At 41.1% G+C, this 13149-nt stretch overlaps 1 protein-coding gene across 6 annotated transcripts in view; it reads right to left on the bottom strand.

The window, feature by feature from the left end:
• The window catches only part of PRMT7 (protein arginine methyltransferase 7), a 169236-nt gene that overhangs the window by 39995 nt on the left and 116092 nt on the right, over positions 1-13149 (bottom strand). For all 6 annotated transcript variants that reach the window (XM_033941581.1, XM_033941580.1, XM_033941579.1 and 3 more), the window contains exon 14: positions 10280-10441. In XM_033941581.1, coding sequence (XP_033797472.1) covers positions 10280-10441 — 162 coding nt within the window. The remainder of the gene's footprint in view (positions 1-10279; positions 10442-13149) is intronic.

The following is a 13149-nucleotide window of genomic DNA, read 5'->3' as shown; positions in this document are numbered from 1 at the left end:
CTGTCTATTAGCACTCCCAGGAGTTTTAAAGTGGGTATGAGATAGAGTTTATGACTAGGTTTGTTATGGTTGTGATTTTGCTGTTTCTAGTAGAATGAAGTTTGTTTTGTCAGGATTTAGTTTGTGTTCTTTCATCCATGTTGCTATTATTTCGAGTGTTCTGTGTATTTTGTCTGCCATGGAGGGTATTGGTTGGTCAAAAGGAAGGAGGATGGTTATGTCATCTGCATAGCTGTAAGAGGTTAAGTTTAGTTTATCTAGGTGGAAGTTGAGGGAGGCAATGTATAGGTTGAATAGCGTGGGTGATAGAGGTGATCCTTGGGGTACGCCGCACGGGTTGGACCATGGTTCTGATTTTACATTGTTTGTTTTGACTCTGTAGGTTCTGGATTGTAGAAATCCTTTAAACCACGATAGTACCTTGCCAGTGATTCCTATAGAGTCTAGTATTTGTAGAAGGACGTCATGGTCTACCAGATCAAAAGCTGCGGAGAGATCTAATTGAATAATCAGCATTTTTTTGCCTGTGGAGAGGTGTTGTCTAGTGGTATCCATGAGAGAACCTAGGAGGGTCTCTGTGCTTTAGTTGGTTCTGAATTCGGACTGTGTAGGGTGAGTAAATTGTGGTTTTCTAGATATGAGGTTAGGGCTTTGGCTACGAGGCCTTCCATTAGCTTGACATAGAGCGGTATTGAGGCTATGGGTCTGTAGTTGGACGGTTGGTCTATTGCTCCTTTGGGATCTTTTAGGATTGGGGTGATGATTTCGCTGAGGTCTTGTGGGAAAAGGCCATCTGTGATTAGAGTCTGGATCCATTGTAAAATCTGGGTGCGAAATAGCATATTGGCGTATTTAAATAGGTATGGGGGGTGGGGGGGGGCAATGGTTGAGGTCGCAGGCTGCAAGGCTGTATTTGTTATAGAGTTTGTTGAGGTCTGCCCATTGTATCGGTGAGAAGTAGGACCAAGTTCTATCAGCAGCAGCTGATTCTTTGTGGTGGGTTTTGTGATCTCATGCAGGTGCATAGGTGTTTCTTTGAAGGTGGACCTGATGTTTGTGATTTTGTTTTTGAAAAATGTCGCTAAGAGGGGGCTGATGATGGGGGGTGTTATCATTAGTCAGGTAGGGTTTGGTGTCTGTGAGACTTTTTAGTAATTGGAATATTTTAGTAATTGGAATATTCTCACATGTGGGTGACATCATAAATGGAGCCCTGGTAAGGGCAGTTTAAAAAGTGTACTGTTACTTTAAGTTTTGAGAAACTTTGTGACTGCCCACATTGCGCATGCACGAGTACCTTCCCGCCTGATGCCTGCTCATAGAACTTCAGTTCCATAAGCAAGCTAAGAAGCCAACTAGGGAAGTATCTGTCTGCTGTCCACGGATAACACCTGTTATGATAAGTAACTGTGCTTTATCCTAGGCAAAACAGGCAGCATATTCTCAGGTGGGACTCCCTTGCTTATTGCAATGGGATGGAGGGAGAGTTGGCCATTAAGAGAATAAATTTTGCAATATTGCTTGGCCGAAGTGAGCATCCCTTTTGGAATAGGATTGTAGCTAGTAGTGAGACGTGAACATGTGAACTGAGGACCAGGTAGCTGCTTTGCAGATTTCATCAATGAGAGTGGAACGTAAGAATGCAACTCAAGCTGCCATAGCTCAGGCCTTATGTGCTGTTACAAGACCTCCGAGCTGCAACCCACCTGAGCATAGCAGAAGTAAATACAGGCTGCTAGCCATGTGGAAATAGTTCTCTTGGTTACAGGCTGGCTCAACCTATTAGGATCAAAGGAGATGAACAGTTGAGGAGAGGTTCTGTGTGGCTTAGTCCTTTGTAAGTAATAAGCCAAGGCTCATTTACAGTCTAAGGTATGAAGAGCTGTTTCTCTAGGGTGAGAATGAGGCTTTGGAAAGAAAACTGGGAGCACAATTGATTGATTAAGATGAAATTCTGTGACTACTTTTGGCAAGAATTTAGGATGGGTGCGGAGAACTACTTTATCATGGTGGAAAACTGTAAAGGGTGGGTACGATACCAATGCTTGAAGTTCACTCATTTGACGTGCAGAAGTGATGGAGATTAAAAATACCACGTTCCAAGTGCAGGAAGATAGCGGGGAAGACTCACCAGATCATAGGCAAGACAGAAATCCTGACGGATCAAAAGGGACACAAGAGGGAAGGAAATGCAAGAAAGTAACAGGCCACAAACTCAAGTGTATGTACACGAACGCAAGGAGCCTAAGGAATAAGATGGGGGAATTGGAAGCTATGGCACAAAAAGATAACCTTGACATCATCGGCATCACAGAAACATGGTGGAAAGTGGAAAACTTCTGGGACATTATGCTACCGGGAAATGAGCTATACCACAGAGACACAGTAGGTCAAAAAGTGGGGGTATTGCCCTTTACGTCAAAGAGGAATTGAGTCTACCGCAGAGAACACGCCGGAAACTAAAAATAAGGTAGAGTCTCTATGGGTCAAAATTCCGGGAACAAATGGAACGGAAACAAAGATCGACCCTCAGGGCAGTCCAAAGAAATTGATGGAGAAATGACGGACGAGATTTAATGTAACTGCAAGGGAGGCAATGCAGTTATCATGGGTGACTTCAATTATCCGGGGATAGACTAGAACCTAGGCACCTCCGGCTTCAGTGGGGAGACCAAGTTCCTGGATGCTGTAGGCGATTGCTTCCTGGAACAACTTGTCAAAGATAATATGAGAAGAAATGCAATTCTAGACTTAATTCTAAATGGACTATGAGGATCGGCGCAAGGTGAGAAGTAGAAGGGATACTGGGAAGCAGTGATCACAATATGATCCGCTTCAACCTGGACACAGGGGCAAAACATCGATCCAGACCAACGGCCACAGCACTGACCTTCCGAAAAGGGAATTACGAAGGGATGAGACTCATGGTGAGGAAGAAGATTAAGAAGAGGATAAGCACTGTAAAAACACTAGAGCAAGCATGGTCCCTTTTTAAGGACACAGTCACCGAGGTGCAAAATCTATATATACCACGTATCAACAAGGGATCCAAGAGGAAAAAGAACAAGGAACCGGCATGGCTCACTGTAGCGGTGAAGGAAGCAATCAGAGACAAGAAGACTTCGTTTAAGGAATGGAAAAGGTCAAAAAAGGAAGAAAACTGGAAAAAGCACCAACAACATCAAAGCAAGTGCCATAAGGCGGTAAGAGGGGCCAAAAGAGAGTATGAGGAAAAAATAGCCAAGGAGGTAAAAAACTTCAAGCAGTTCTTTCGATATATTAAGGGGAAAAGACCCGCGAAGGAAGCGGTGGGGCCATTGGATGACCATGGAATAAAGGGAATGCTAAAGTAGGACAAAGCCATCGCCGACAAACTGAACACATTTTTTGCATCTGTATTTACCAAAGAGGATATACACAACACACCGGAAGCCGACAGGCTATACACAGGAAACGAAGAAGGGAAACTGGTAGGGTTGATGGTCAGTCTAGAAGAGGTATGCAGGCAGATTGATAGGCTTAAAAACGATAAATCCCCGGAACCGGATGGCATCCATCCGAGGGTAATCAAGGAACTGAAAGGGGCTATAGCTGAACTGCTTCAACTAAAAGCCAATCTGTCGATTAAATCAGGAAGGATTCCGGAAGACTGGAAAGTGGCGAAAGTTACGTCGATCTTCAAGAAAGGTTCGAGGGGAGATCCGGGAAACTACAGACCAATGAATCTGACCTTGGTACCGGGAAAGATGGTAGAGGCGCTGATAAAGGATCGCATCATTGATCACCCTGACGGACACAATCTGATGAGGACCAGCCAGCACAGCTTCAGCAAAGGAAGATCTTGCTTGACGAACTTGCTGCACTTCTTTGAGAGAGTAAACAGGCAGATAGACAAGGGTGACCTGGTCGACATTGTATATCTGGATTTTCAGAAGGCATTCGACAAGGTTCCGCATGAAGGACTACTTCAAAAAATTGCGAGCCATGGAATCAAGGGTGAAATACTTATGTGGATTAAAAACTGGCTGGCGGATAGGAAACAGAGAGTGGGGGTAAATGGACCATACTTGGGATGGAAAAGCGTCACGAGTGGAGGGCCGCAGGGTTTGGTGCTTGGACCCGTGCTCTTCAACATATTTACAAACGACCTGGAAATTGGTATGATAAGTAAGGTGATTAAATTTGCAGACGATACGAAGTTATTCAGAGTAGTGAAGGTGCAGGAGTATTGCAAAGACCTGCAACAAGACAAACACGCTCGAGAAATGGGCTGTGACATGGCAAATGAGGTTTAATGTGGATAAATGTAAGGTGATGCATGTTAGTAACAAAAATCTTATACACAAATAAAGGATGTCTGGTGCAGTACTTGGAGAGACCCCCCAGGAAAGAGTCTTGGGAGTACTAGTCGACAAGTCAATGAAGCCATCCGCGCAATGCGCAGCGGCAGCGTAAAGAGCTAACAGAATGCTAGGAATGATTAAGAAGGGGATCACAAACAGATCGGAGAAGGTTATCATGCCGCTGTACCGGGCCATGGAACACCCTCACCTGGAATACTGCATCCAGCACTGGTCGCTGTACATGAAGAAGGAGAAAGGCATCTGCCTCTAGATGATGGAACAAAATTGAGGCATTTGATTGTGGGGGGACGCAAATAGGTCTATCTGAGGAGTCCCCCAAAGAGAGAATATCTGATGCAAGACCATGGAGTTAAGTGTTCACTCCTGCGGGTGAAAAAATCTGCTGAGTTTGTCTGCAAGATTGCGCTCCTTGAACATAGAAAGCTTTCAGAAATATGTTTCGAGCAATTGCCCAGATCCAAATCTTCTCGGCCTGTTGACAGAGAGTCAGAGAACCTGAACCTCCTTGCTTGTTTATGTAATACATCACAACTTGATTGTCCATACGTACTAGGAGGATTTGATTGTATATACTGTGTTGAAAAGTCTTCAGAGCATTGCAAATCTGAGTTCCAAGAGGTTTATGTGGAACTTATGTTCCTGAGTAGAACAGTGACCTTGTGTGCGAAGACCATCCAGGTGAGCTCCCCAAGCATACTTAGATGAGTCTGTGGTCAGAACTTTCAGTTCTGTAACGAAACCACGCAGACACTAGCACATTGACAATCCCACGCAGGACTGTACATCAGATTTTGTATCATGTCTCTCCTACTGTTTTTCAAGGTTTTTTTTCAAATCTATCAGCCTAGAAGAAATTTGATATTAGAAAATATTATGAAATTATGTTTAGCGAATAAGATGTCAATCTCCCACATTAAGATTGGTGTGACCATATTGGCGGTAGCAGGTGCAAAGCTTTGGAATGCTTTGCCAGGAATCTTGCGTTTTTGCACTGCTAGGAAATTGTTTGTTAATGCTTTCTTGTGCTGAGATTTTATATTTATAATGGATCTGAAAATGTCTTCTGTGCCTGCTGACTGCTTTTTAAAGTATGGTGATTTGTAACAATTGAAATATGTATGTTTTGTCCAACATTTTATGACTGCTATTATGTAAATCGTATAGGTAATATATGGTATACAAATTTTTAAATAAATACATGTTATATATAACAGTGTTCTTCAACCACCGGTCCATGGACCAGTGCTGGTCCACAGAAATTTCCTGCCAGTCCACAGGGCCAGCACGTGCATCAGGCCCAAAACAGTGTTCTTCAACCGCCGGTCCATGGTGTGATCGATGCGGCGTTATCTTCGAGCCAGCTCCCTCTTCCTAACACAAAGCCACGGGCAGTGGCTCCTACGGGCATCCTGCGCCTGAACCGGAAGCCTTCTCTCTGACGTTGCAACGTCAGAGGGAAGGCTTCCAGATGAGGCACGGGACGTGCAAGGTGCAATTAGTACTATTATGGGGGCGGGGTCTGGAGTGGAGATTGGGTAGAGATGGGCGGGGTCTGGCCCACGACTTAGCCCCGTGTTCTTCAACCGCCGGTCCATGGACCAGTAAAAAGGTTGAAAAACACTGATATATAAAGAAGGGATTATGTTATAGGGGAGAAAAGAAAAAAAAAATTATTACACTTTTATATTTTAGGAGAGAGCATTCTTTTGTATGAATAACTTTGGATTATTTAGATATTGTGGTATCAGCTCTTTGTGCAATTTTCAATTGCCAATATAGAATTTAAAATAAAAAATATATATTGTAATAGTATTTGCAGGGATTTTAGTCAATTTAGAATAATATATTTCCTAACATAGCTCTAGTGTATGTTTGTTTTTAAGCCAAATGATGGCATGCCCTCTATTCTGGGAATGTGAGTGCATTCCTTTCCCTGCTGAAGAAGTTGTCAGCAGAAGGAAAAACCAGCTCACATCTGTCACGTTAATCCAAACTATAAACAATATACCTGAAAAATTGAAGATACTGGTTACATATCTAGGAACTGAACTATCTATAGGTTGAGAAAAACAAGTGAGCAGCTTAATATTTTACGCTATTAAACTATGTTGGCCAAGCAGTGGCTCCACAATAGCTGAAAATTGTTTTGGTTAACAGGAGAGATGTGAAATGTGTTGCAATCAAAGAGCACAATACGTACTACACATTAAATATTTTGTTTTTAAAAATCCTGTGTTTTATCACAACAAAAAATACCTGCAGGAAATAAAGAGAACAACTCTTTTATTGTTCTCTTCACTTCTTTGAGCTTTTCTAGCTATGGATTCATCACTTCCTTTCAGTTTGGAAGAGTTATGTCTATTACAATTGAAGGAGAAGATAAAGAGCTATGCCTTATAAGCTGTACCCACATAAAAGTGATGTGGATGCTGCAGGATTTTTGTTTCATTTAATCTATAAAATGTATATCCTATACTTTGAACAGAACAGGGCATATTACAATTATAACAGCAAGATATCAATACAAAATAAACATTCTTATTACAGCAGGTTGCTGGGCTCTTCTGACACTTCAAAAAGTCAAAATGCAATATTGCATCTGACAAAATGTGTTTTATTGTATTGCATTTTTTTTGCTATTTTATATCCTGTTTTACTGTAAATGGCTCTGAATGGTTTTGCTCAGAGAAGACACTGTATAACGTTTTTTTTAAGTTCATGCTATTTTGTCTTTAACAAGTGAAGTTGAATATTGTGATTTTAAACAAAAAAATGTCCCACGTAAACTGTCAAACTACTGACATCTTGTCATCTTTCATACAGCTATAGCTTTATTTATCCTAATTTCCTATTCTGATAAGCAACTGAACTTTAAAAGGGAGTGAGGCATGGAATTTAGGAAGTCCTCTGTTTAAATATAGTTGCAGAGAAGCAAGAATCTTTCTGAAGGCAGTAAGACCACTTATTGCTGAAAAGCAGTGGCCAAGTTACTCACCAGGGGCAATAGTTTTCTGCTATTCTGCTTCACTTCTGCTCTCAAAAAAATCCAATAAGAGACTAACAAGCCCTAAATGTTAAAGAAAAACGGATCCCAAAATGTTCTAAACAAGTAATGAAAATGGCTAAATGCTAAATTTTACTTTTAAGATTATTTGGACTCTGTGTAAAAAACAGTGTTTGTGACAATGACAAAGCAATTCTTGCATCCTGCAAATGTCAACTAGGAATCATTGCGGCTAACACAATATCAGAATTGCTACAGAGGACATAGATATTACAAAGAAATTGCATGTAAAATATCATGCAGGGGACTGAATGAGAATGGGTCAACGCACTGAGGAAAAAAGGTGAGTTTTCAGTGCTTTCCTGAATTAGAAGTATGTGGATGTTTGTCAAAGGCTGCCCGGGAGCTAGTTTCAGATTCTGGGCCCCTGAAACTCAAAGGTGGTCTCAAAGAGAGCCTTCCTTCGAATATGGCATGCAGAGAGGGGTGGTAGTTTCCATTGTTGGATTGTCCTTGAGTTGTGGAAGGATTGAGTGATTTGGATGGCCGATGTGAGTCAAGCTGTACCATACATGCTACCTTGAAATGGACCCTGCTTCTGAAAAAGTGTAGTTCCTTAAGGAGAAGTGTAAGATTAGCCTCGCCACTGTATTTTGGAGCAATTGTAGTCTCTGAAGGTCTTTCTCAGCAATTCAGCAGTAGAGGGAATTACAGTTGTCAAGGCAGGAGAGGAGGACCGCTTGGGCCACTGTCCTTAAGTTTGTCGGGCTCAAGGCTGATCTAATGGTTCTGAGTTGTCTTAGACGGAAGAAGAACTTCTTGACCAGTGAGCTAACCTGGTCTCTCATGGTTAGTTTTGAGCTGAGAATGACTCCAAGGACTTTAGACAATCTGGTGTGGTCGTACCTTGGCCCGGGACAGCGGCATGATAACCTTCTCCGATCTGTTTGTGATCCCCTTCTTAATCATTCCTAGCATTCTGTTTGCCCTTTTTGCAGCCGCTACACATTACACGGACAGCTTCATTGACTTGTCGACCAGAACTCCCAAGTCTCTCCTGGGAGGTCTCTCCGAGTACAGCACCAGACATCCTATATTCGTGTATAAGATTTTTGTTACCAACATGCATCACCTTACACTTATCCACGTTAAACCTCATTTGCCATGTTGCGGCCCATTTCTTGAGCATGTTTATATCACATTGCAGGTCTTCACAATCCTCCTGTGTCTTCACTACTCTGAATAACTTTGTATCGTCTGCAAATTTAAGCACCTCGCTCATTGTACCAATTTCCAGGTCGTTTATAAATATGTTGAAGAGCATAGGTCCAAGCACCAAACCCTGTGGCACTCCACTCGTGACACTTTTCCAGTCCGAGTATTGTCCATTTACCCCCATTCTCTGTTTCCTATCCGCCATCCAGTTTTTAATCCACGTATTTCACCCTCAATTCCATGGCTCGCAATTTTTTAAAGTAGTCATTCATGCGAGACCTTGTCGAACGCCTTCTGAAAATCCAGACATACAATGTCGATTATAAACTTCCTCTCTAGGGGTTATGAATGCTGCCCCCACAACACTGCTTGCCCTGGATGGATTGGGAAGTATTAACCTAGCCCATGAATGAAACCTAAATTCTTGATTTGGGTGCTTTGCTTTTTAAGTCATCAGCATAAGGATAAGCACAATTCCTGGGCAAACAGACTGAAATCCTTCACGAAGATTCATGTAACCTATACCATCTTTTAAAAGATCTCTCCATTCTTCCTCACCATCATATAATCATATAACAAGAAATAAAATAATCAAATTGAAGAAATTAGAATGTGAAAAAAACAGATATTTGGTTACAACTTTAGTGTAATAGCAAACCGAACACCTAGTATAGTCCCAGTCTTATAAATAGTTTCTGTTGAACTCATTACTTCAATATTTCTTCAGAGTTGTAAAATAAAACAAAAAACATACCACTGACCTATGACCCACATCACTGTCCTAACCTCACATTCTTACTAAAAAAATAAAAGGTTCCTTGTCCCTTCTGAAGACATCACCTTGCACTCTCAAAGCTCATGTCAGGGGTCTCAAAGTCCCTCCTCGAGGGCCACAATCCTGTCGGGTTTTCAGGATTTCCCCAATGACTATGCATGAGATCTATGTGCATGCACTGCTTTCCCGACTGGATTGCGGCCCTCAGGAGGGACTTTGAGATCCCTGGCTCACGTACTTCATCTTTATTTTTTGTTTAATTCTTATGTTCCACTGAAATGAATGCAGTCCACTAAGAATACACTGTCCTCCAAAATCAGGTCAGCTACTGTGTACTTTACATTTTCATTACACTCAACATCTCTCATAAGAGACTATTTCCTCCAATAAAGAAAATCAAAGTCTCTACGATACTCAAATTAATTGAATGTTAACAATTTCTCATCGCTGTAGCTATCAATTTAAAAAACATTTCTGATGTGCTTTTTTTTTTTTTTTTTGCTTCATTTAAAATGATTGAGCTCCAGCATATATACAGCAGGGAGCAAAACAAAAATTACTAAATCTTTCAGCCTGTTTTTCTGGTTGCTCGAAAATCTTTATGGGCATTCTCTTCAAAATCAAATATATACCCAAAACTATAAAGTACACAAAACAAAAACTACAATCTGATTTAGATTTTAAATTAAGAGTAAGCCTCAGCAAGGTGCATCTATGAAACAACAAGCGCCTACTCTTTCAATTTCAGATGTTAAATTGCTCCGATTTGCTTCTATTGTTAAAAAGCATGACTTCAGGCTGAATGAGACCCTGTGGTTCCTCAACAGGATAAACAGGATATGTAAATCACAGCAGACAGAAGGTACCCCCTAACTTATCAGAAAAGAGACCAGTGCCTCTGCAGAATGTTAAGTGTCTTACCTTGAACTCCACCACCATTGTATAGAGAGAGGCAGACTGGGGCAGAATGGTGGCATTATTGGTCAGGTGGTCATTCACTGCGGTTCTGGCATACCAGAAGTACAGGTTATGCCATGGCAAGAGACTGGTGGTGAAAAAAGGTTCTCCAATGAAAACAGACACCTTGAGAAGGAGGGAGGTAGAAAAAGGATTGATGAAGGAACAAAAGATTTAAGCATTTAAAACAAAAGCCACAAATTCAATATTTCAAAATCTCAACTTGTCTCTAGCTTGGTTACTTCATCTTGTATTCCCAACACAGTTCTGTTTTTTGGATCATTCCTCCTTACATTGGTTTTCAAATAAATAAACAGATATCTGTGGCAGCAGAACTAGCTTACCACACATATACTGTAATTTAATCACCCATTTATTTATCCCAAAGACTCTGTCTCTCTAGTTTGTTCATATATATATATATTTCATTGCATCATTGACATTATGAGCATTATCTCTCTTATTCAATTTTATAATGCATGTCTATTCAGGTATGTCATTTGTACTGTGCAGACATGGTGTTTATCATATCTTTGTTATTTGAACGCTCTAATATAGTAACATACAGTAATATACTATGACAGCAGATGAAGACCTATATGGGCTATCCAGTCTGCCCAACAAGGCAGAGCTATACCTGCTGCTCAGTACAGCTTATAAGAACATAAGAAGTTGCCTCCGCTGAGGCAGACCAGAGGTCCATCTCGCCCAGCGGTCCGCTCCCGCGGCGGCCCATCAGGGCTATTGCCTGAGCAGTGGTCCCTGACTATTTTTATAACCTACCTCTACTCCTATCCCTATAACCTACCTCTACTCCTATCTATACCCCTCAATCCCTTTGTCCTCTAGGAACCTGTCCAAACCTTCTTTGAAGCCCTGTAACGTGCTCCTGCTTACCACAGCTTCCGGAAGCGCGTTCCATGTATCCACCATCCTCTGGGTGAAAAAGAACTTCCTAGCGTTTGTTCTAAACCTGTCCCCTTTCAATTTCTCCGAGTGCCCCCTTGTACTTGTGGTTCCCCATAATTTGAAAAATCTGTCCCTGTCTACTTTTTCTATGCCCTTCAGGATCTTGAAGGTTTCTATCATGTCTCCTCTAAGTCTCCGCTTCTCCAGGGAGAACAGCCCTATCTGTTTCAATCTGTCAGTATATGAGAGATTTTTCATACCCTTTATCAGCTTAGTTGCTCTTCTCTGGACTCCCTCAAGCACTGCCATGTCCTTCTTGAGGTACGGCGACCAGCACTGGACACCCTCCTATATCCTATTTTAAAGTGTGAAGGCTATTTAAATTTGCTTTGATTCAATGCTCTTTCAATATAAGGATCTTGTGTTTCGCTCATATATTTTTAAAATTCTATCACCTTTTAACCCCCCCCCCCCAAGAGTGTATTCCAGGATTCTGCCATTCTCTCTATGAAAAAGCATTTCTTGAAATTATCTCCAAGTCTACCACCCTGCAACCTCAATTCATGACTGCTAGTTCTATTATTTCCCTGTCTTTGAAAAAGATCATTAAAGTATTTAAACAGCTCCATCATATTTCCACTGCCCCTTCTTTTCTCTTAAGTCTACATATTCAGGACTTCAAGGCTGTTCTCATACCTCTTTTGGCGCAAACCCCATTCCATTTTTGGCACCTTCCTCTGAATCGCTTGAAGTCTTTTTATTATCTTAGCAACATATGGCCTCTAAAAGAGAACACAATACTCCAACCAGGGACTGACTAATAACCTGCCCAAGACATTAGCACCTCCTTTCTTCTGCTGGTTATGCCTTTCTCTATGCCAGTGGTCTCAAACTCAAACCCTTTGCAGGGCCACATTTTGGATTTGTAGGTACTTGGAGGGCCTCAGAAAAAAATAGTTAATGTCTTATTAAAGAAATGACAATTTTGCATGAGGTAAAACTCTTTATAGTTTATAAATCTTTCCTTTTGGCTAAGTCTTAATAATAATATTGTCATTTATGGTTAAAAAGACATATGATTAAGAAACTGTTTTATTTTACTTTTGTGATGATGATAAACATACCGAGGGCCTCAAAATAGTACCTGGCGGGCCGCATGTGGCCCCCAGGCCGCGTGTTTGAGACCACTGCTCTATGCAGTCTAGCATCCTTTTGATTTTGGCCACTGCCCTGTCCCTCTCCCAGTCCATACATATTGGTCTCTCACCCACTATCACATATAACTCATTTGCATTTCTACACCCTAAGTGCATCACTCTGCACATCTTCACATTATATTTTAACAGCCATGACAAGTTTTGTTTTTTTTAGATCACTTCTCATGTTATCTACTCCTTCCATGGTGTCCACTCTGTTGCAAATCTTCATGCCATCTACTAAAAGGCAAACCTTTCCTTATAATCCTTCAGCCAAGTTTCCTACTTTTTCTCTGTCAACATTTTGTGTGAAGAGGGACCACATCCACTTGTCTCTGATCCAGCAAAACCGCTCCCATGTCCAAGGATCTATTAAACAAATCTTTAAGAGAACCTGCCAGAATCTCTTTGAGCTTCTTTAATCACCTGGGATCTCTCTCATTCAGCCTGATGTCTATGTCTACTTTCAGTTTTTCAAGTTGTTCTTAAACACTTTCTTCCGTTAATGATGCATTATCCACTTTATTCCTATATATATGAGGACAGTTTGAAAAGTTTGGGAAAAAAACAACAACAAGCTAAACAAATATTTTTTTAAAAATTTGACAAAACCTATTTTTCTAATGGGATGTACAGGTTGCAATAGACTATGTTGAGATTATATAACTTTTCTTTTTTTATATATTTGTTTTTTTACAAAATTTTTCAAACCACCCTTGTACACCTTTG

This window comes from Geotrypetes seraphini, chromosome 4, assembly GCF_902459505.1.
Source record: "Geotrypetes seraphini chromosome 4, aGeoSer1.1, whole genome shotgun sequence".
NCBI classification, from domain to species: Eukaryota; Metazoa; Chordata; class Amphibia; order Gymnophiona; family Dermophiidae; genus Geotrypetes; species Geotrypetes seraphini.
This window is presented reverse-complemented; position numbering and strand designations above follow the sequence as displayed.